The sequence below is a fragment of the Misgurnus anguillicaudatus genome, chromosome 3, assembly GCF_027580225.2.
Source record: "Misgurnus anguillicaudatus chromosome 3, ASM2758022v2, whole genome shotgun sequence".
Classification (NCBI taxonomy): domain Eukaryota; kingdom Metazoa; phylum Chordata; class Actinopteri; order Cypriniformes; family Cobitidae; genus Misgurnus; species Misgurnus anguillicaudatus.
The window spans coordinates 19,668,676-19,693,915 of record NC_073339.2 but is presented as its reverse complement, the minus strand read 5'-3'; the positions used below and the strand labels follow the sequence as shown (position 1 = coordinate 19,693,915).

The 25,240-nt window shown below is 36.9% G+C and overlaps 1 protein-coding gene across 6 annotated transcripts in view; it reads left to right on the top strand.

Annotated features, from left to right (window-relative positions):
* Positions 1-25,240, top strand: part of wdr17 (WD repeat domain 17) — a 49,282-nt gene that overhangs the window by 13,393 nt on the left and 10,649 nt on the right. For 5 of the 6 annotated variants that reach the window (XM_055205059.2, XM_055205061.2, XM_055205057.2 and 2 more), the window contains 19 exons: positions 1,725-1,847; positions 1,935-2,122; positions 4,597-4,765; positions 4,904-4,995; positions 7,332-7,414; positions 7,509-7,595; positions 7,767-7,931; positions 8,037-8,239; positions 8,366-8,515; positions 8,634-8,764; positions 8,843-8,968; positions 9,472-9,627; positions 11,270-11,334; positions 11,414-11,546; positions 11,642-11,733; positions 11,818-11,917; positions 12,240-12,379; positions 12,613-12,633; positions 14,425-14,536. In XM_055205059.2, coding sequence (XP_055061034.2) covers positions 1,725-1,847; positions 1,935-2,122; positions 4,597-4,765; positions 4,904-4,995; positions 7,332-7,414; positions 7,509-7,595; positions 7,767-7,931; positions 8,037-8,239; positions 8,366-8,515; positions 8,634-8,764; positions 8,843-8,968; positions 9,472-9,627; positions 11,270-11,334; positions 11,414-11,546; positions 11,642-11,733; positions 11,818-11,917; positions 12,240-12,379; positions 12,613-12,633; positions 14,425-14,536 — 2,336 coding nt within the window. The remainder of the gene's footprint in view (positions 1-1,724; positions 1,848-1,934; positions 2,123-4,596; positions 4,766-4,903; positions 4,996-7,331; positions 7,415-7,508; positions 7,596-7,766; positions 7,932-8,036; positions 8,240-8,365; positions 8,516-8,633; positions 8,765-8,842; positions 8,969-9,471; positions 9,628-11,269; positions 11,335-11,413; positions 11,547-11,641; positions 11,734-11,817; positions 11,918-12,239; positions 12,380-12,612; positions 12,634-14,424; positions 14,537-25,240) is intronic. The other variant, XM_055205058.2, reaches the window with a different exon arrangement.

Genomic DNA, 25,240 nt, shown 5'->3' with positions numbered 1-25,240 from the left:
CACACACACACACACACACACAAAGAAACTGGACCTTTTTATAGACTTTTATATCATATATTTAAATGTTTGTATCAATAAAAAAAAATATACACTGTATGCTATATTGGGTAAAGTGACCTGATTTTTCAAATGACAAATGGTGACATGGTTCAAATATCCTTGAAATCTTATTTGTTATTGTCTATGTATTTAAAAATGTGGACAAAATGTGGGTTTATGGAGAACAGAACACGGGGACATCTGGTCACCTTAATATTGGGGCTTCAATTTATGCATTTATAGCCAACTAAGTAGACAACAAATGTATTGTAATTCTTTTTACTGTTATGGTTATTAATATAACTAGTAAGATCTAGTTATTAGAGATAGTAAATATATTTCTGTATCAGTGGCGGCTCGTGACTGCTCATCCGAGGAGACGCTAATTCAAAATAAGTTTTCGGAGTGTCATGTGTGTTGCTTGCGTTTTCAAAATATATGTTTGTTGCTTCATGTGAACCATGTGCATCACGTGTTTTGTCAAAATAAGTGCCTGCTGCACACCTGTGAAAACCGTTTATGATAAAAGAGACGCTCAAGTTCACAAAATACACGTAAGACACTCCCTTAAGAGTAAACTCTGATTACGCATGAGATTATGTGAGTATCTGCCAAACGCAAGCGTCTCTTTTGTCATGAACCCTTGAGGCGCGTCTGCAGCAGGCTCTTATTTTGACAAGACACGTGATGCACACAGGATCTCTCGATGCGCAGAACACATATTTTGAAAAAGGAACCACACACATAACAGGCTACATACATGTTGTGACGAACTTCGCATCGAGCATCCTCGAAAAAAGAAGTCACCGGCCGCCACTGTTCTATATATTAAATATGTTTTGATAAATAGATGACTTGAAAATTCCAGGACACACTGCAAAAAATGACTTTCTTACTTAGTATTTATGTCTTGTTTTCAGTAAAAATATAAAAAAATCTTAAATTAACTCTTTCACCGCCAGCATTTTTCATGATTTTCACAAAAGTTTAATGCCTTCCAGAAAATGCTCCTTTTTAAATATATAAACATATAATATATAAAATAAAAGAACAGACCCTCTTTCAAACAAAAAAATCAGTTTCATCCTACCTTCATGTGTTCTGTTTTTATCACCTCTCAAATATGTGTAGGTTTCATCAAAAACAGCTAATTTTGAGCAAAAAGCTGAGATAATTCCATTTTTGTGAAGGACTTTTGATAGAGATCAGATGCAGAGCGATCTTTAAAACATACACGGACTTACAGCTGTTTGCCCTAGGGCAATACTTCCGGTTTTTATTAGTTGGTGGATAATAGCGGTATTGCAGATTAACGAGATATCTCGTCAATGGCGGGGAAAGAGTTAAGATGTATTTTCTTGATGAGCAAAATGACCTAGGAAAATAAGTCTAGTTTTTAAACAAAAAATATAAAATTTAAGCAAATTAGTGCTTAAAACAAGCAAAAAAATCTGCGAATGGAATAAGGAAAAATTCTTGAATTAAGTGTTTATGAAAAAAAGTCAACTTATTTCAAGAAAAATTGTTCTTATTCCATTGGCATGTTTCCTTTTGTGATTTAGTTGATATGTTCTTTATACCATTTTAAGTTGGCACTGAACCAAGACTATCTCACCCACATATTAAAAAGTCTTTATGCCATTGATTTTATGATATGTTGTTACTACTTTTCAAATCATTAGACTCTCAAGTTGGCGTGTTGAGAATATGGAACGTATCGAGAGTGACACCGCTGGATAACTTCAAGCTTAAGAAAACCGGCTTTCATGCACTTCATGTATTAAACTCTCCGCCTGCAAAGAAATGTATGTATTTTACGTTTGCCATTTAGCATTTATGTGTCTGTGTATGTCACAGTAATTCAAAACATTTTGTTGTTTTGTCCCTCTTAGCATTTAGCTCAAATTCCCCTTCCAAGAATCACTACACTTCCTCCACTAGTGAGGCTGTGCCTCCACCTACTCTTTCACAGAACCAGGCCTTCTCCCTCCCGCCCGGTCACGCTGTCTGCTGTTTCATGGATGGAGGGGTGGGACTGTATGATATGGGCACCAAAAAGTGGGATTTCCTGCGTGATCTGGTAGGATCTGTTGGGTAACTTTTATTTGTTTTTCTTTCTGAGTAAAGGTAACATACAGAGTTAACATACAAAATAAACTGAAATCTTTTAGTTATGAAGCTTTATATAAGCACCTCACATATTTATATTAGTTATCCTGCTTTTGAAAAGCTGCAGATTGTAAAGGTCAGCTGATCAATTTCTCCAAGAGTGCATGTCAGGCCCGGAATGGCCATAGGGAGAACCGGGAGGATTCCCGGTGGGCCGGTCTGTTTTTTTGGCCACGAGGGCCGGTGTTGTCATGTGTCATGCCACCGAGATGACGCGTATTTGCGGGTGAGAGATGTCCCTGCCGCTTTATGCACAAGTTGATTGTGTCCCGACTCCCGAGTCCCGACCACTTATTGGAAGAAATCTTGCATTAGGGTTCATTGACATCTAAAACGCATGGGAAACGCAGGACGTGCCGCTGTCTTCTGGTTTTCAAAGCGCTTACTTGAACACGAGTTTTGTTTCAAACGCGTCTATATTGAGTGCGCTTGCCGGCCGCGCGTCTATATTTAAAATAAACTTGAGCGCGTCTTTTGAGTGCGCCGCGCGTCTATATTTAAATAAACTTGAGCGCGTCTTTTGAGTGCGCTTGCCGGCCGCGCGTCTATTATATTTTAAATAAACTTGAGCGCGTCTTAATACAAACGGGCTGGCCTCTAAAAGGAAAAGAATTTACAAAACTTAATTTTTTTATTCAAGTCATAGATGAATTCTCTATAGTCCTTATTCATCGTTTGTTGCAAGAGGAACAAAAATCTATTTGATGCGAAACTCATTAGTTTATTTGAAAAAAGTTTATTTCAAAAGTATATCCATGATGTTTTCTTTTTTTTAACACAATGTAGGCCTACGTTATTTAGCAATAGACATGAAAAAAAGATACAGATATTTTCCATTTGTTTCCAATGCATACTTGATAAATCTTGCTTGTGTATTGTATATCAGGGGTTTCCAAACGTTATCAACCCAACAGTTAATCTGGAGACTCACCATTTTTTTAGAAATAGAAATATAGAGGAAAACACAAACACATTTGTTTCCTTTAGTTTTTGAATAAGTTTACTTAAGTAATATTATGGTCTTATGGTAGGGCTGCATGATTATGGCAAAAATTATAATTGTTTACTGCATTTGCACGGAATATGAAATTATATATTTGAAAAATACAGTGAATTGCAAGGCTGCAGAGAACAGTGCACTACTGCAGACTAATACTACTGAGGGTTTAAAGATATTATTTTAATAGTCAGTCGTGAACTAAAGTGGGCCGGTCTAAGACATGAAACTCCAGGGCTGAAAATGAGTCCCACTCCGGCCCTGGTGCATGTTGTTTAGTCAGACAAAGACCACATGCTGTTGCTTTGATTGTTGTTTGAGAAAAAAAAATGCAATATAACCTTTTTACCCTGTAATTAAGTTCGAAATATTTGTTGTTTAGCCTTTGAATTGTTAAAGGGGACATATAATGAAAATCTGACTTTTCAATGTTTAAGTGCTATAATTGGGTCCCCAGTGCTTGTATCAACCTAGAAAATGTGAAAAAGATCAACCCATTATCTTGGTTTTGGTAAACCATTCTCTGCAAGCATGTGAAAAAATAGGTCATTGAAATGTGGCTCCCCTTGTGATGTCAGAAGGGGATAATACCGCCCCTTAATCTGCACTATCCAACCACGGCACTGCCATCTAGTGCAGAGATCAGCTCATTCGCATTTTAAAGGACACACCCAAAAACGACACATTTATGCTCACACCTTCAAAGTGGCAATTTTAACATGCTATAATAAATTATCTATATGCTATTTTGAGCTAGAACTTCACATATGTACTTTGGAGACACCAAAGATTTACTTGACATCTTAAAAAGTCTTGTGAAATGTCCCCTTTAAAAACTAATGCACAACCGAGGTGGTAGTGTGGTCATGAATGTGCAGTCCTTTGGGTGTGTCTGAAGTCTGCATCTGAGCTCTTCATGTACACATGTATATTTTCCATACATTCCCACACTTTTTTAGGTTTTTAAAAATAAACCATGTTCAACAAAAAGCAGTCAACAAGGTTTTTTTGTGGGAGAGACACATTCAGTCTTCATTTTAGCCAGACAACCCCATTCAGCTTTCATACAGCTCTAAAATATTTGGAATTCTTTGACTTTGAATTAAATTTGAATTATGATTGCTGTTAAATAAATTAAACTAAAGTATTTTTAGCTGTAGCTTTTTGCTTTTATTTGAAAAAGAAAACCGTAATAACTTGCACTTAATAAATCAACAACTGTCAGTCAGAATTAAGAGCTTAACAATAGGCCTTTACATTTAAATATGCATTTAGCAGACACTTTTATTTAGCAGATGCTTTTATCCAAAGTGACTTATAAAGATTAGAAAATAAAAAACAATAACATGGCATAATTATGATTTGTATGATTTGAATATTTCTTGCAGGGTCATGTTGAAACCATCTTTGACTGCAAATTTAAGCCAGATGATCCAAACCTTCTAGCTACAGCTTCATTTGATGGGACGATAAAGGTGTGGGACATAAACACTTTAACTGCTGTATACACATCACCTGGCAATGAGGGAGTGGTTTACTCTCTGTCCTGGGCCCCTGGTAAGAATGAGACACTGCAATCACTCAGAACAAAAGCTTGAACAATATACTGTAGTTTTAGATAGATTGTGTGTTAAGGATATTAGTGAAGTTAATGAAAAAAAACTGTCTCCCTCTTTTTTCCACCGAAATCCAAAGGAGACTTAAACTGCATAGCAGGGGCCACGTCCAGGAATGGTGCCTTTATTTGGGATGTGAAGAAGGGGAAAATGATCACAAGATTCAATGAGGCAAGAGAACCAGTTCATATTTTTTGTTTGTCTGAATATAATCCAGACAGTGCTCACGCAGATTTCATATTTAATTCTAAATCAATCTATCTGTATATTTAATTTAATTCTATATTTGGAGAGTTTGGTTCCAAAATGCGATAAACGCCATTTAAAAAACATCGTTACCGCCAAAATCAGTGTTGTATCTGGTCAAAATTTGTGAATTCTTCATTTTATGCAAAATCCTATATCTGCCATGTTCTCCATGCCATGCCATCTTTCTCAGCAGAATGCAATAAATCCAATTAACCAATCACAGCGCACCATTCCATGCATTCTAAACAATAATGGCGGCGCTTTAAATACAGAATCCTAGTTTTTCTCATCAACTTTGTACTTTGTGATCAACAAACAAACAAAATAATACTTTTGATGGCGTTGATAAACCTGTGGTGGTTTTCTGTGGCGGGGAAGAAACATAAGCCATCAAAATCTAATAATTTACGCGAGAGGCACTCGGGCGAAGGAAAAATGCCGACTGTTGCTTGTTCTCACACGACAGCATTAAGCTTCTGTTATGCTAACACATCGACCCAGGGGATCTTATGAAAAACTTTCCATTATTTTACGGGAAGTCAATGAAAATCGAGCAGGACCAAAACATTTTACAGCTGATCGCTGTCAAAAAAGTTTGGTGACAACATCCCAAGGATGACAGCAGCAATGACAGTGTTCTTAAAGGCGGAGTCCATGATGTTTTTAAGCCAATGTTGATATTTGAAATCACCTAAACAAACACGCCCCTACCCCAATAGAATCTGGACCTTCTGTTGATAGACCCGCCCCACATATACGCAACCCGGCAAGGATGTCGGTTAGTAGACGGGTGATTCTCACGAAAACTTGGTTTTAAACATGTCAAGCATGAAAATGTAAAAATTGATTAAATTTACTTTTTTTCCCACCAGACATTGAAAAACAAAGTCTGGAGTAAATGGGAACATTAATTTAAAAACTTTTACTTATCATTTAGCACTTTTTGTAACATAATTTAAAAAATTAGTTCTAAAAAATCTCATTACCGCAACAGTCAGAAAACATCAACACTGACATATTTTCAAAATGACATGACAAACCTGAAAGAACATAATTTGGAGTTTCTGCACATGCATTTAAAATCAAAGTATTATGCTTCTATTAATTAAATTAACATTTAATAAGCATCTTTTTCGGTAATGATAATCAAAATGTTGTGTAAGCATTCTGACAAGACAATATTTCAAATTAACTGTAAAAAAATGATCTTACCTGGTAGCCATCTTGAAGTAACTTGTCCATGTGCTTGGTCACTCAAAATCAAACTTTATTAAAACTCTGTATGTGTGCTTAAACTGTTCTCAAAAAGTGTTGCGGAGGATGAGAACATCAGGCATGGACACATAATTTTCCTAATTTTTCTTCATTATTATTATACATGAATATTCAGTAAATATTTTTTCTGTCATCTAAAGTAGTCTAGCAAAACATCCATTTATTTTTTTTCTTAATATTTTTGTGTTAATTTGATTAAATTACAACATAACGCATGTTCAAACACAGCCGGACACATTGCGGTAATGAGAATTTCAGCAGAAAATGAGATAAAATTTACAATTATAAATTCTTATGTTGAAATCACACTTGTGCAAGGTAGAACACAGTATTGTGTTAATTCTGATGCTTTTTGATGTTACTATATTACACATTTTAAAGCTAAAATCATTAGTGCCGTGGTGTTTCAATGGTTTCGTGAGAATCACCCAGACACGCTCCTTACTGCTGATTGGCTATAAGTGTGTTTTGGTAGTCGGCCCGTCTCCTTTTCCAAAGCGTTTTTCAAACATCGTGGACACCACCTTTAATATGACAAAGTGTTTTGATTAATGCAATTAATTAATTCAATAGATTTATAGCATTTTGAAAAAAAATGAAAGTATTTGAAAGAAAAACAAACAAATCAGTTTTTATAATTAATCTTTTAAAATCAAATTATGGATTTGAATTTTAAATGTTATTATATAGATGCTATGTGAAAGTTTGTAACAGAAAATAGTGTTTTTTATCTTGTCACTTTCTTTTCTAGAAAACAAATTTTTACCCAAATTAGTCAAAATGGATTTATTGCGTTTTGAAAGCAAACTCTTCATTTGTTCTACTCTCTTATATAAACTATTTTAAAATGTTTAATTGTTTTTTGTTTGTCCAGAGTACACTCAGTTTTAGTTTTTCCTTAACCTTAAAAATTTGAATTCATATGAATTTAATTTAGATTAATATTGTCACCTGAATGTTTACAATTTTCGACTGTGTTCCAGCATGGGAAGAATGGTATTTTTTGTGTTGCTTGGAGCCACAAAGATTCCAAAAGAATAGCCACATGCAGCGGAGATGGGTTTTGGTGAGTTTTTTATTTAACTGAAATTTTTTAATTTAAATTTCATAGACATGCCCTTCACATTCTTACAGTTTTTGTTAATGGAATCTGATTTCAGCATAATTCGAACCATTGACGGTAAAGTCTTGCACAAATACAAACATCCAGCGGCAGTGTTTGGCTGTGACTGGAGTCAAAATAACAAGTATGTACATTAGTCAAAAACAGAACAGACAGAAACTTCTAGCATTATTATTTTGTATAGTTATCACTTGTTATAATTCATTGTGTAATCATCTCTCTCTCTTTCTCTCTCTCTCTCTCTCTCTCTCTCTCTCTCTCTCTCTCTCTCTCTCTCTCTCTCTCTCTCTCACAGAGATATGATTGCAACTGGCTGTGAAGACAAGAATGTTAGAGTTTATTATTTGGCCACCAGCTCAGATCAGCCACTAAAAGTCTTTACGGGTCACACAGCCAAAGTATTTCATGTGCGTTGGTCGCCCCTCAGAGAGGGCATACTGTGTAGTGGATCAGATGATGGGTAATGAATCATTATTACTTACATAATAACATGTTTCCATTGAAGTCAAGTCTAATCATTTATATAAAAAAGGCATATAATGCTTTTTGTGTGTATGTTAAATAGAACTGTTAGGATTTGGGACTACACCCAAGATGCCTGCATTAATGTGCTGAGTGGCCACACGGCTCCGGTTCGGGGTCTGATGTGGAACACAGAGGTACCGTACCTGTTGACCTCAGGGAGCTGGGACTACACCATCCGTGTCTGGGACACCAGAGACGGCACCTGTCTAGACACCGTGTATGACCACGGAGCCGATGTCTATGGTAGTAACCTCATTAAAGTTGTCATTTTTGATAGATTACTAGTTAATGGCTTATACTTATGTGTCCTTACAGGGTATTTACAGTATGCATTATTCATGCAGCCTTGTAATAAATTTGAATCCCTAGGTTTGACATGTCACCCCAGCTGTCCGTTCACAATGGCTTCCTGCTCCAGAGACTCAACAGTCAGGCTGTGGTCACTCACTCCTCTTATTGCTCCCTTAATGGTCAACATTCTTACTGATCACAGCTGGGATGATATCATTGGCAACACTGGTAAAATCATCAGTTTAAACACTGAAACATTTTATTTACTGCCTGTATGACATTTTTAATAATCTTGTCATCATTTTTAAAGCTTGTAATGATGTTACACAATGCTTTTTGGGTGTAGATCGTGCTATGGTTCCCGGGGCCCCTCCCCTCCTGTGTGGAAAAGTTTCCAGAGATATCAAACAGGAGCTGGATAAACTCACCAGCGATGTTCGCATGAAGAAGCTCAGATGGTTTTCAGAGTGTTTTTCTGTAAGTGAATCTCAATATATTGAGTAAATCTCAATATCTCTGATCCTGAGAATTTGCTCTCTCTCTCTCTGTGTGTAGCCACCAGGGGGGAGTCAAAACTTGTGGGACCTTGTTGCTGTGATCAACGGGCAAGATGATAGTCTTCTCCCACAGAACTATGGGCAGGGCATCGTGCATATGAAACATCTGGTTCGCTTTAAAACTGTGAGTGTATAAAAAGTGACATAGCGTCCTCTTAAAGGTGCAGTGTGTAATTTTTAGAAGGATCTTTTGACAATAATGCAAAACTATATTACCAGATGTGTTTAAAGACCTTTCATAATGAACCATTATGTTCTCATTACCTTAGAATAAGATGTTTTTATCTATATACACAGAGGGTCCCCTTACGTGGAAGTCGCCATTTTTCTACTGAAGCCTTTAAAGGACAAACTTTTTTACCAAGTTGTCTCAGACGATGACGTTTTTCGGGTGGCGGCTACCGTAGCTTCTCTATGCGTTTCAAAAGCGAGGGGTAAGCAGTGGACTGAGCCGTTGGTTGCAATTCGCAACCTTACCACCAGGTGCCGCTAAAATTTACACACTGCACCTTTAAGAGCATGACTAAAATCATGGGCTGAAAGTAATTTGCTACTTTTAATACTTCATTGAAACTTTTGAATATATATATATTATGAGTTTTTTTACTGTATTTCTCTTCCCTATAGTCTGAAGCACAGGAATTGACCATAGTAAAGATGTCAAAGTTTGGAGGTGGAATTGGAGCGCCCAGTAAAGAAGAGCGGCTAAAGAATGCAGCAGAAATCCACATCAGGCTGGGTCAAATCCAGAGATACTGTGAGCTTATGGTGGAACTGGGAGAGGTAAAATCCAGAAGCGTATTTGTATGCATAAAGGAAAACACCACCTTTTTTCAATATTTTACCATGTTCTTACCTCAACTTAGACTAATTAATACATACCTATCTTTTTTCATTGAATGCACTTAATCTTTGTACAGCGCATCATGAATGCGTTAGCATTTAGCCTAGACCCATTCATTACTTAGGATCAAAACAGGGATGAATTTAGAAGCCACCAAACACTTCCATGTTTTTCGTATTTAAAGACTGTTACATGAGTAAGTATGGTGGCACAAAATAAAAACGTGGTGATTTTTTAAGTGGATAAAAAATTAAAACTATATTGTATGGCGGAAGAGCACTTAGTTGGCAGCGTGCAGTAACATCATGGCTGTTTCTCAATTCCAAGAACGCAAAGAACGGACTCGCATTCTCGTGGAGATTGGTCTTGCCATGTGACCTCGGAAGAACGAACTCAGAAGGTCGCGAGAACACAGAAGGCACTTGTGAGAATTGAGATCTGTGCAATCTTCCTGTTTGTCACCTGACCTCCGCCATTGTTTTGCCGCAATTACTTCTGGGGTGTAACGCGATTTCAGCGCGCAGGTCTGCACTCGATGCATACTCGATATCAAGAACACATCCGGGTATTTTTATGCGTCCTCTGTACTTGCGTTCTTGGAATTTAACTTCGGCAGTTAATAATGACGTAGAGCGAGAACACGAGGATGCAAGATTGCTGAAGAACGCATATTGAGAAACAGCCAATCACTCCTGATTACCCCCCTCTCGCTCCAACAACCGTCAATATTACTGCGCCCGAGGTCGAAATGCTGCAAACTAAGTGCTGTTCCACCATACAATATAATTCACCATGTTTTTTTGTGCCACCATACTTACTCATGTAACTACTCATGTAACAGTCTTTAAATAGGGAAAACATGGAAGTGTTTGGTGGCTTCTAAATTAATCACTGTTGGGAATGAATGGGGCTAGGCTAAATGCTAACACATTCACACCCCGCTGTACAAAGCTTAAGTGCATGCATTGAAGAAATATAGGTATGGATTAATTTGTCTAAGAACACAGTAAAATATTGAAAAACTGTGGTTTTTTCCTTTAAAGGAACCCGCCCAGATTTTGGGAATTTAGCCTATTCACCGTATCCCCCAATGTTAGATAAGTCCATACATACCTTTCTCATCTCCGTGGATGCTGTAACTCTGTCTGACGCAGCCCCCGCTAGCTGCTAGCTGAAGCCGCCCAAGTAGCAGTGCTTCGCCTTCTGACAATATAGTTCCCAGTATGCATACTGTTCAAAGATCGCTGTGTCTCATATGACCTTGTTATTTGTACACGCTGTGACTATACAAATCACAACACATAAATAGGAAAATGTTCGCGTTATTTTGTCACTTATTGGGAGCAGTATGCTAGCTGAAGCCATTCACTTCCAGTCTTTGTGCTAAGCTAAGCTAGCGGTGGCTGCGTCAGACAGAGTTACAGCACGCACGGAGATGAGAAACGTATGTATGGACTTATCTAACTCTGGGGGATACGGTGAATAAGCTAAATTCCCAAAATCTGGGAGTGTTCCTTTAAGGTCCATCATTTTGCTTTTGGAGCTGGGAAATCATTTTGTATGTTTATTATTATGTTTCAGTGGGAAAAGGCTCTTTCTGTCGCTCCTGGTGTGTCCATGAAGTACTGGAAAAAGCTTATGCAAAGGTATTTCATCATCTCAAATCATTTCAAATCAATTGTTATTTGCAAGGCATTCATTTCTTATTCACTCACTCCTGTGCAGGAGAGCAGATCAGCTCATGCAGGAAGGCAATGACGACGTCATCCCGTACTGCATCGCCACTGGCGAGGTGAAAAAGTTGGTGAATTTCTTCACCTCGAGAGGTCAGGTGAAAGAAGCTGTGCTGGTGGCTCAGGTATAGGTCACTGTGTTATTTGTTCCCACTTGTAGGATTTGTGAGACTGAATCTTTGTGCAGAGTCTGATGTGATTTGATGCTTTTCTCAATCAGGGGGCTTGTGAAGGAAATATCCGTGGACCTCAGGTCATGCCAATAAACCACACTGCAAATTCAGACAATGACAACATAGAGAAGTACTGCGGGTAAAGCCAAAGCTAAGTGATTAACGCAATACTTTTACAAAGGAACAACCTATTAAATTTTTTCATTTTTGTTTCTATGAGCAGGCTTTTGCATCGAGTGTGTAAAGAACTGGCGGAGTGGTATTTCCAAGATGGCCGCGCTGTGTTGGCGGCCTGCTGTCACCTGGCTGTAGACAATTCTGAAGTATGTTTACTGTACTGACATTATGTGACCCATTTTGGCTGAAATCTCAAACAAGGTCACATATAGCATTTATCGCCAACACATTCACTAAGTAAAAGTAATAGAACCTCTAATAATAGTAGTGAACAAGCCAGTGATGTTATAAAATCTGTAGTATCAGAATTACTACGAGGGTGACTTTAATATGTTCTTGGAGAGTTTTGTGAGGTTCAACTCAAAACTAATTGTTTAACAATCATAAATATTAGTAGACGATAATAAACGTCAGCTCAGTGTCATGCAATCCTTTATAAATAGTTTAATTTGAGTTTTATTGTGTCAGCTGGCTATGGCATCACTGATCAGAGGCAATGAGCTGGAACTTGCAGTATGTGTGGGCACAGTCCTGGGAGAATCAGCCAGTAAAGCCACCCACTATGTTCTGGAGCTCCTGGCCAGGAAGTACATGACCACTGCCACATGGTGAGCATAAAACTGATGGATCAGATTATTTAAGCCTTTTTGATTTGTACAAATCTTAAGGACGGGGAAGTAGACCCCATGTTTATATCACATTGTAAGACATACTGTAGCTTGCATACTTTTCTTAAATGTAACCCATTTTTTTATATTGTCATGCCCAAGAGTGTTGACATGATCCTGTTAATTATTATTGCCATGCATCTGTTACATTTGTCATCTCCATTTTTCTTTAGCTTTCCATCTGTGGCATGCAGGTATTTTCTCTGCCTTTTTTGAGCATCATACATTAAATCTGGTTTGGTCAAAATTGTGTTCATATGCACGTATGCATATTTAATATGCATACATTATACTGTATGTCCCCTTACTTTAGATCCTTCATTTTTTACCATTTTGTCATGGTACGTGACTGGGAAAGGAATGATAAGTAGGAAACGAGGAGTAGAATAACTGATAAACTTTAATGATATGGCAGGAAATACACACATAACATTAACAAGATATTTGTATATAAGGACTAATGATAACTAAACAAGAAACCAATGAGGATGATATCGAAACAAATAGGGAAAAGGTAAAGACGATAAACACAGGGGCAAGTCTATGACATTATGGGCCCTATCTTGCACCAAGCGCAATTGACTTTGTCAGTGACGCATGTATCATTTCGTATTTTGCACTGGCGCACAGCGGGTTTTTCCCTCCACAGACGCACGTCGGCAAACTAGGGAATGAACTTGCACTCCCTGGGCGGTTCAGCGCAAAAAAGGAGGCGTGCTCCGGCGCAAACCATCTCTTATGCTATTTTGCCGTTTCAAAAAACAATTGCGCTACTAACAAAAAAAAAACTAGTCTAAAGTTAGTGGCGCGTTGCGCGTGGTTCATTATGCTATTTTAAGGGCGCATGCTTGACCATAATGTATAGCGTGCACAACGCGCACACACTTTGCTTATCTAATCTACACAGATGCAACAGTTATTTTTGCAAATCATAAATTGTTACAATAAAAAATATTAATACATGAGATAAGGGAAATCATTGTGGTGAGCATTGTGGTGATAGTTTATATTTATTTTGTGTGGCAGCGTTAAACAATTATCATGCAAATAACGATTAAAATATTTTCATAAGTTTGTTGTGTGGCTGTATTACGTTTATTTTATCTAAATAATAATTAAAATGTTTTCATAAGAAACCTTCATGTATGTGAACTTGATTTGTAAGTGTACTTTGGGGTTGGACCTTGCTTGCGTTTCTTGTGTCCAATTTCAAAGCCCCCAAACCCTTCCAGCGGTGAGGGTGGACGCAGCGATGTCCTCCTGTGTGCCCGGCGTGCCCGATTTATGCTGGCAAGCTTCGGATCCCCCCGTCTCCTGACATCATTGTAGTGCTTGGCGCAGCTGATGAGACAACTGCGGCTATTTCCTCTCACGCCTGTTTAACCGACGCTGATTTGGGCGGGTTTCTCCCATCCCCATACAAAACAACTTCTCTGTCTTTGACTGCTCTTACAAGAACGTTGGTCTCCTCGGCTGTGAACCGCTCCTGGCGTGCGCCTGTCAAATCCGTCATAATAATAGCAACCCGCCATGGAACTTGCGCACTTGCGTTTAAAGGGAATGTTGGATAGCGTTCTGATTGGTTTATTTGACGTTACGCCCAAACCACACCTATGAATAAATGAACCTACTTCAGACCAACACCTTATTGATTTGCGCCCGGCGCAAGACTTATTTCTCCCGCCGGGAAAATAGCAACAGCGCCCAAGATCCGCCCACAAAGTCACTTGCGCTCTGCGCTTCGGACTTGCGTTTCAGATCGTTAAAATAGGGCCCTAAGTGACCTTTAACGACCTATTTTAAATAACCGAAACTAAGTATGGTTTAACAAAAATTTCTCCTCTTTAACATATATCCAACTCATTTCTAATACTATTGTATGCATGTGTCACATCAGCATGTGAATGGATCATCTTACACCTTGCATTGACATTGTCAGTGTGCATCATCCTGTGCTCATGCTGCATTGGTATTTTAATCCCCAGGGATCTTGCAGCCGGATTACTTCAGATGATCCCTGATAATGAAATCCTGTTAGCCAAACTGTGTGCCTTCTACCCTGGCAGCTCAGCTGAAATCAACGACCTACACGAAAAGGTGATGACCTACTGTAATAATACATACTTGGGTAGCACAATAAAAGTAATAAGCGTTAGTAGTTGTAAGGGACCGGTATATGTCAAAATTTGATTGATTTATGACCCCCTTTGACAGGGGGCGGGACTATCAATCAAAAGCTGTACAATCTGTCTAGGTTTGAGAATCGTATATCACGGGTTTTAGACAGCGAGTATCCTGCGCGTGTTTTACGATGTGTCAATCAGCTCGTTGTTTTTCCTGTGTGTGTGTGTGTGTTTTGTCAAGCGAATGTTTTATTGCTGTCAAAAATAAGTTTATAGTTTTAGACTGTCCAGGTTCTGTCACTTTTTATGACCGCGGTCTCTCTTTTCCCATCCGTACTCACCAGCCCTCAGCCCCCACTGCGTGTCTCACAGCGGTGTCGGTGTTCAGCGGACCTGTGTGGTTCTTTAGACGAAAACCTGTTTATTATAAACTAAATAAAAATTTAACCGTGAGTCTTTTCATCACCCGCTCTCTATGTTCACGCGCATTAAAACTCGCTCACCGGTGCACGCGCCGGGTGTATGGGCATATCTGCAGTTTTAAAATAAACTTAATAAATGTAATGCTGGCCACTCTGACAAAAAGTAAAGGTTTATTTTAGATTTAGGGATTTCTTTAATCAAGTCTCTGATTAAAACATGTGAATGCGCGCACCGACGGCGATCTTACGCAAACGCGCACTTATATCTGACCTTAATAAACTTTTAAATGTTTTAAAACGTTTTCATCCCATCTTCAGGGTTTTTTATTATTGACTTCTTAAAACCATGTATGTATATTATTATTATACAACGAATCTTATCATGTATGCTCTGACAAAAGTATGATTGTAGATTTTAGGTGGAGCGGTGTCATGTTTATTGCTGTCAAAAATAAGTTTATTGTTTTAGACTGTCCAGTTTCTGGCAGGTTTTATGACCGGAGTTTCTCCGTCCTCTGTGCGCTCCTCTCCCGGGCGCGCTTCTCGACCCCCACTGCGTGTCTCACAGCGGGGTCGGTGTTCAGCGGACCTGTGTGGTTCTTTAGACGAAAACCTGTTTATTATAAACTAAATAAAAATTTAACCGTGAGTCTTTTCATCACCCGCTCTCTATGTTCACGCGCATTAAAACTCGCTCACCGGTGCACGCGCCGGGTGTATGGGCATATCTGCAGTTTTAAAATAAACTTAATAAATGTAATGCTGGCCACTCTGACAAAAAGTAAAGGTTTATTTTAGATTTAGCGATTTCTTTAATCAAGTCTCTGATTAAAACATGTGAATGCGCGCACCGACTACGACCTTACGCTGACTCGCGCTTATATCTGACCTTAATAAACTTTTAAATGTTTTAAGACGTTTTCATCCCATCTTCAGGGTTTTTTATTATTGACTTCTTAAAACCATGTATGTATATTATTATACAACGAATCTTATCATGTATGCTCTGACAAAAGTATGATTTTAGATTTTAGGTGGAGCGGACACACATTTATGCCAAATACTGTTGAATATAAACGTTTGTTTTGTCAAAAGTTTCTTTAAAGTCAATAAGTAATCAAACATTTTAGATGTATCTGGTTAAACTTAAATCTGATATTTTCTATCGATCTATTTCTTTAGTTTTCTGATCAGTCAACGTTCACAAGCTGCTCTCATGACCGTGTGTGTGTGTCCGTGAGATAATTCACAGCAGGGGTGGATTGTAAAGTAGTTAGAGTCTTTTAAAACCATGGTGGTAATAATGTAATACTGTCACTCTGACAAAAAGTAAAAGATTTATTTTAGATTTTATAGCAAACACTGCAGGATCTAAAAGTTTGTAACATCACAAATTTATTTAATGAAATATTCAGTACATGTATAGCAATGAATTGTACCAAAACCACCAGAGGCCGACAATTCTTTAGACCAAAGTCTATTTATTTTAAACTAAATAAAAGTTTAATCGAGATCCGTGTATCTGTTCATGTACAGCATACTGTTAATGCATTAAAGATCGAGTCCCCGGTGGGTACAACAGAGAACACCCGTGGATGCGCGTTCATATCTACCGTTTAAAATAAACTTAATAAATATAATTCTGTCCGCTCTGACAAAATAAGGTTTTATTTTAGATTTAGGGATTTCTTTAAACAAGTCTGTGATTAAAACATGTTCAGCAATGCGCGCACCGACGGCGACAGAGAACTTACGCTGATGCGCTCTTATATCTGTCGTTAAGAAACTTTTAAACGTTTTAAGACATTTAAGCCCCTCTTGTGGTTTGAATTCATTAATGTCACCTAACATCCGAGTGTGTACATGCGTATTTACGATAAATGTAACACGATACGCATTGTCAAAATAAAAGGTTTCCTGAACATGGTATTCCAGTGCGTGTTTTTTGTCTCGCGAGTGCTCGTCATATTTATTGATGTGAAAAAAGTTTGATGTCTAAGACGTTCAGTTTCTGGACGGTTGGTTTTTACCAGCGGGCTCTCATTCTCACCACCCGTTATCACCCACCCAGTAGACCCCAGTGTGTCTGAACAGCGGTGGTGTTCAGCGGCCCGTATTGTTCCTAAAACTCCGTGTTGGTAAAATAAGTGTAATACAGCCGTTGACAAAAATTAAAAGGTTTATTTTAGATTTAAGGTGGTCCACCAGCGCCTTTATGGCAAACACTTCAGGTTCTAAAAGTTTGTAACACCAAGAATTTGTTTAATGAAATATACAGTACATGTATAAGCAATCCCCCGAGTCCATAATCTCCGGACGGGATCGCCAATACTCTTTTCTTTAGACTAAAGGGTATTTATTTTAACATAAATAAAAGTTTATTTGCATCACGAACGCCGAGAAACTGTTCATGCACCGCAATCTATTGTTCACGCGCATTAAAGGTCGATCACCGGTGATGACCAGAGAACTAACCGGGTGTGTGTTCATATAAACTTAATAAATGTAATTCTGTCCGCTCTGGCAAAATAAAAGTTTATTTTAGATTTAGCCATTTCTTTAACCAAGTCTCTGATTAAAACAAGTTACTTTTGCTTAGGGCAATAGGCACATGCACACACATATCTGTGGTATTAAAAATAAGGTTTTTAAAGTTTAAGAAATTTAAACATTTGAAAAAAATCAAACATTTTAGAGGTGTCTGAGTAAACTTATATCTAATGTCATATGATCCGTACCGTGTCGCGTTCGTGTCTGTGTGCGTGTCCGTGTCAGTTTATGTATGTGTGTGTTATGCGATCGTAAAGTAGGGCGGGGGATGTGAGAGACTGTGTGTGTGTGTGTGTGTGTGTGTGTGTGTGTGTGTGTGTGTGTGTGTGTGTGGTTATCACGTGGTGGGGGTCCCAAATGATCAATGGCAGGATTTTTATGTGACGGACAGGCCCTAGGTCAGCCTGTGGGGTTAGATACAACTTAGGTTAACATCTATCAACGCATAATAAGCAAACATGAAATTATATTATAACTATGCATTGTTACTGATGTTCCTAGTTTTGTGTATTTTTCTTAAACAAACTTTTGCTTTTCAAACTTAGTCAGTCTTCAGACTTTTGTCTCTTCATACATTGTTCAAAGTTTTTCTTCGCTAGTGTCAACCCGTGTCTGAGATTTTGTAAACTCATGTACATACTTGCGTATTTTTCTTAAACTTTTGCTTTTCAAACTTAGACAGTCTTCATACTTTTGTCTCTTCATACATTTGTTCAAAGTTTTTCTTCGCTAGTGTCAAATCCTGTTTGAGATTTTTTTTTTTGTAAACTCATGCATACGCTTGTGTATTTTTCTTAAACTTTTGCTTTGCAAACTTAGACACTCTTCAGACTTTTGCATACATTTGTTCAAAGTTTTTTCTTCGCTAGTGTCAAATCCTGTTTGAGATTTTTTTTGTAAACTCATGTACATACGTGTGTATTTTTCTTAAACTTTTGCTTTTCAAACTTAGACAGTCTTCAGACTTTTGTCTCTTCACACATTTGTTCAAAGTTTTTCTTCGCTAGTGTCAAATCCTGTTTGAGATTTTTTGTAAACTCATGTACACACTTGCGTATTTTTCTTAAACTATTGCTTTGCAAAGTTAGGCAGTCTTCATACTTTTGTCTCTTCACACATCTGTTCAAAGTCTTTTTCTTCGCTAGGGCCAAATCCTGTTTGAGATTTTTTGTAAACTCATGTACACACTTGCGTATTTTTCTTAAACTATTGCTTTGCAAACTTAGTCAGTCTTCATACTTTTGTCTCTTCACACATTTGTTCAAAGTTTTTCTTCGCTAGTGTCAAATCCTGTTTGAGATTTTTTTTTTGTAAACTCATGCATACGCTTGTGTATTTTTCTTAAACTTTTGCTTTGCAAACTTAGACACTCTTCAGACTTTTGCATACATATGTTCAAAGTTTTTTCTTCGCTAGTGTCAAATCCTGTTTGAGATTTTTTTGTAAACTCATGTACATACGTGTGTATTTTTCTTAAACTTTTGCTTTGCAAACTTAGTCAGTCTTCATACTTTTGTCTCTTCATACATTTGTTCAAAGTTTTTCTTCGCTAGTGTCAACCCGTGTCTGAGATTTTGTAAACTCATGTACATACTTGTGTATTTTTCTTAAACTTTTGCTTTTCAAACTTAGACAGTCTTCAGACTTTTGTCTCTTCACACATTTGTTCAAAGTTTTTCTTCGCTAGTGTCAACCGGGTCTGAGATTTTGTAAACTCATCAGATGTACACACTTGCGTATTTTTCTTAAACTTTTGCTTTTCAAACTTAGTCAGTCTTCAGACTCTTGTCACTTCATACATTTGTTCAAAGTTTTTTCTTCGCTAGTGTCAAATCCTGTTTGAGATTTTTTTTTTGTAAACTCATGTACATACGTGTGTATTTTTCTTAAACTTTTGCTTTTCAAACTTAGACAGTCTTCAGACTTTTGTCTCTTCACACATCTGTTCAAAGTTTTTTTCTTCGCTAGGGCCAAATCCTGTTTGAGATTTTTTTTTGTAAACTCATGTACACACTTGTGTATTTTTCTTAAACTTTTGCTTTTCAAACTTAGTCAGTCTTCAGACTTATGCATACATTTGTTCAAAGTTTTTTCTTTGCTAGGGCCAAATCCTGTTTGAGATTTTTTTTTGTAAACTCATGTACACACTTGTGTATTTTTCTTAAACTATTGGTTTGCAAACTTAGTCAGTCTTCATACTTTTGTCTCTTCACACATCTGTTCAAAGTTTTTTTCTTCGCTAGGGCCAAATCCTGTTTGAGATTTTTTGTAAACTCATGTACATACGTGTGTATTTTTCTTAAACTTTTGCTTTACAAACTTAGTCAGTCTTCAGACTTTTGCATACATTTGTTCAAAGTTTTTCTTCGCTAGTGTCAACCCGTGTCTAATATTTTGTAAACTCATCAGATGCACACACTTGCGTATTTTTCTTAAACTTTTGCTTTTCAAACTTAGTCAGTCTTCATACTTTTGCATACATTTGTTCAAAGTTTTTCTTCGCTAGTGTCAAATCCTGTTTGAGATTTTTTGTAAACTCATGTACACACTTGTGTATTTTTCTTAAACTTTTGCTTTTCAAACTTAGTCAGTCTTCATACTTTTGCATACATTTGTTCAAAGTTTTTCTTCGCTAGGGCCAAATCCTGTTTGAGATTTTTTTGTAAACTCATGTACACACTTGCGTATTTTTCTTAAACAAACTTTTCCTTTTCAAACTTAGTCAGTCTTCATCAGACTTTTGTCTCTTCATACATTTGTTCAAAGTTTTCTTTGCTAGTGTCAAATTGTGTTTGAGATTTTTTTTTGTAAACTCATCAGATGCACATACTTGTGTATTTTTCTTAAACTTATGCTTTTCAAACTTGGGCAGTCTTCAGACTTGTTCTTAGTTCTATCTGCTCAGACAATATTTTGCATTCATCAATCGTCTTGTTTTCTTTGTAAGCGACATCATATATCTGTGATTGTTTTTGTGAATACAGATTGTTTCATTTCTATAGTTTATGCAACATTTTGGCAAACTCTTTAAATTAGTGCTAGATGATTAAAACAACAACGCAAAGTATGTTTTAGATTTACTTACTAAATCTTTCACGACGAAACAGCGATGATAGCATTATGTCTGAATCTGTAAACTTGTAAAACCACCAATAGCTCGATGTACATAACGAAGACTGCAAAATAATAAAGAGTGATTAAATTAAGATGCAAACATCCACAAATTGGCAATGCTTTTAATCTATTGGTACCATTTTTAAGGCTACATGTCCAAACTATTTCAAACATTGCCAATTTGTAGATGTTTGCATCTTAATTTAATCACTCTTTATTATTTTGCAGTCTTCGTTATGTACATCGAGCTATTGGTGGTTTTACAAGTTTACAGATTCAGACATAATGCTATCATCGCTGTTTCGTCGTGAAAGATTTAGTAAGTAAATCTAAAACATACTTTGCGTTGTTGTTTTAATCATCTAGCACTAATTTAAAGAGTTTGCCAAAATGTTGCATAAACTATAGAAATGAAACAATCTGTATTCACAAAAACAATCACAGATATATGATGTCGCTTACAAAGAAAACAAGACGATTGATGAATGCAAAATATTGTCTGAGCAGATAGAACTAAGAACAAGTCTGAAGACTGCCCAAGTTTGAAAAGCATAAGTTTAAGAAAAATACACAAGTATGTGCATCTGATGAGTTTACAAAAAAAAATCTCAAACACAATTTGACACTAGCAAAGAAAACTTTGAACAAATGTATGAAGAGACAAAAGTCTGATGAAGACTGACTAAGTTTGAAAAGGAAAAGTTTGTTTAAGAAAAATACGCAAGTGTGTACATGAGTTTACAAAAAAATCTCAAACAGGATTTGGCCCTAGCGAAGAAAAACTTTGAACAAATGTATGCAAAAGTATGAAGACTGACTAAGTTTGAAAAGCAAAAGTTTAAGAAAAATACACAAGTGTGTACATGAGTTTACAAAAAATCTCAAACAGGATTTGACACTAGCGAAGAAAAACTTTGAACAAATGTATGCAAAAGTATGAAGACTGACTAAGTTTGAAAAGCAAAAGTTTAAGAAAAATACGCAAGTGTGTGCATCTGATGAGTTTACAAAATATTAGACACGGGTTGACACTAGCGAAGAAAAACTTTGAACAAATGTATGCAAAAGTCTGAAGACTGACTAAGTTTGTAAAGCAAAAGTTTAAGAAAAATACACACGTATGTACATGAGTTTACAAAAAATCTCAAACAGGATTTGGCCCTAGCGAAGAAAAAAACTTTGAACAGATGTGTGAAGAGACAAAAGTATGAAGACTGACTAAGTTTGCAAACCAATAGTTTAAGAAAAATACACAAGTGTGTACATGAGTTTACAAAAAAAAATCTCAAACAGGATTTGGCCCTAGCAAAGAAAAAACTTTGAACAAATGTATGCATAAGTCTGAAGACTGACTAAGTTTGAAAAGCAAAAGTTTAAGAAAAATACACAAGTGTGTACATGAGTTTACAAAAAAAAATCTCAAACAGGATTTGGCCCTAGCGAAGAAAAAAACTTTGAACAGATGTGTGAAGAGACAAAAGTCTGAAGACTGTCTAAGTTTGAAAAGCAAAAGTTTAAGAAAAATACACACGTATGTACATGAGTTTACAAAAAAAAAATCTCAAACAGGATTTGACACTAGCGAAGAAAAAACTTTGAACAAATGTATGAAGTGACAAGAGTCTGAAGACTGACTAAGTTTGAAAAGCAAAAGTTTAAGAAAAATACGCAAGTGTGTACATCTGATGAGTTTACAAAATCTCAGACCCGGTTGACACTAGCGAAGAAAAACTTTGAACAAATGTGTGAAGAGACAAAAGTCTGAAGACTGTCTAAGTTTGAAAAGCAAAAGTTTAAGAAAACTACACAAGTATGTACATGAGTTTACAAAATCTCAGACACGGGTTGACACTAGCGAAGAAAAACTTTGAACAAATGTATGAAGAGACAAAAGTATGAAGACTGACTAAGTTTGCAAAGCAAAAGTTTAAGAAAAATACACACGTATGTACATGAGTTTACAAAAAAATCTCAAACAGGATTTGACACTAGCGAAGAAAAAACTTTGAACATATGTATGCAAAAGTCTGAAGAGTGTCTAAGTTTGCAAAGCAAAAGTTTAAGAAAAATACACATGTATGTACATGAGTTTACAAAATCTCAGACACGGGTTGACACTAGCGAAGAAAAACTTTGAACAATGTATGAAGAGACAAAAGTCTGAAGACTGACTAAGTTTGAAAAGCAAAAGTTTGTTTAAGAAAAATACACAAAACTAGGAACATCAGTAACAATGCATAGTTATAATATAATTTCATGTTTGCTTATTATGCGTTGATAGACGTTAACCTAAGTTGTATCTAACCCCACAGGCTGACCTAGGGCCTGTCCGTCACATAAAAATCCTGCCATTGATCATTTGGGACCCCCACCACGTGATAACCACACACACACACACACACACACACACACACACACACACACACACACACAGTCTCTCACATCCCCCGCCCTACTTTACGATCGCATAACACACACATACATAAACTGACACGGACACGCACACAGACACGAACGCGACACGGTACGGATCATATGACATTAGATATAAGTTTACTCAGACACCTCTAAAATGTTTGATTTTTTTCAAATGTTTAAATTTCTTAAACTTTAAAAACCTTATTTTTAATACCACAGATATGTGTGTGCATGTGCCTATTGCCCTAAGCAAAAGTAACTTGTTTTAATCAGAGACTTGGTTAAAGAAATGGCTAAATCTAAAATAAACTTTTATTTTGCCAGAGCGGACAGAATTACATTTATTAAGTTTATATGAACACACACCCGGTTAGTTCTCTGGTCATCACCGGTGATCGACCTTTAATGCGCGTGAACAATAGATTGCGGTGCATGAACAGTTTCTCGGCGTTCGTGATGCAAATAAACTTTTATTTATGTTAAAATAAATACCCTTTAGTCTAAAGAAAAGAGTATTGGCGATCCCGTCCGGAGATTATGGACTCGGGGGATTGCTTATACATGTACTGTATATTTCATTAAACAAATTCTTGGTGTTACAAACTTTTAGAACCTGAAGTGTTTGCCATAAAGGCGCTGGTGGACCACCTTAAATCTAAAATAAACCTTTTAATTTTTGTCAACGGCTGTATTACACTTATTTTACCAACACGGAGTTTTAGGAACAATACGGGCCGCTGAACACCACCGCTGTTCAGACACACTGGGGTCTACTGGGTGGGTGATAACGGGTGGTGAGAATGAGAGCCCACTGGTAAAAACCAACCGTCCAGAAACTGAACGTCTTAGACATCAAACTTTTTTCACATCAATAAATATGACGAGCACTCGCGAGACAAAAAACACGCACTGGAATACCATGTTCAGGAAACCTTTTATTTTGACAATGCGTATCGTGTTACATTTATCGTAAATACGCATGTACACACTCGGATGTTAGGTGACATTAATGAATTCAAACCACAAGAGGGGCTTAAATGTCTTAAAACGTTTAAAAGTTTCTTAACGACAGATATAAGAGCGCATCAGCGTAAGTTCTCTGTCGCCGTCGGTGCGCGCATTGCTGAACATGTTTTAATCACAGACTTGTTTAAAGAAATCCCTAAATCTAAAATAAAACCTTATTTTGTCAGAGCGGACAGAATTATATTTATTAAGTTTATTTTAAACGGTAGATATGAACACGCATCCACGGGTGTTCTCTGTTGTACCCACCGGGGACTCGATCTTTAATGCATTAACAGTATGCTGTACATGAACAGATACACGGATCTCGATTAAACTTTTATTTAGTTTAAAATAAATAGACTTTGGTCTAAAGAATTGTCGGCCTCTGGTGGTTTTGGTACAATTCATTGCTATACATGTACTGAATATTTCATTAAATAAATTTGTGATGTTACAAACTTTTAGATCCTGCAGTGTTTGCTATAAAATCTAAAATAAATCTTTTACTTTTTGTCAGAGTGACAGTATTACATTACTACCACCATGGTTTTAAAAGACTCTAACTACTTTACAATCCACCCCTGCTGTGAATTATCTCACGGACACACACACACGGTCATGAGAGCAGCTTGTGAACGTTGACTGATCAGAAAACTAAAGAAATAGATCGATAGAAAATATCAGATTTAAGTTTAACCAGATACATCTAAAATGTTTGATTACTTATTGACTTTAAAGAAACTTTTGACAAAACAAACGTTTATATTCAACAGTATTTGGCATAAATGTGTGTCCGCTCCACCTAAAATCTACAATCATACTTTTGTCAGAGCATACATGATAAGATTCGTTGTATAATAATATACATACATGGTTTTAAGAAGTCAATAATAAAAAACCCTGAAGATGGGATGAAAACGTCTTAAAACATTTAAAAGTTTATTAAGGTCAGATATAAGCGCGAGTCAGCGTAAGGTCGTAGTCGGTGCGCGCATTCACATGTTTTAATCAGAGACTTGATTAAAGAAATCGCTAAATCTAAAATAAACCTTTACTTTTTGTCAGAGTGGCCAGCATTACATTTATTAAGTTTATTTTAAAACTGCAGATATGCCCATACACCCGGCGCGTGCACCGGTGAGCGAGTTTTAATGCGCGTGAACATA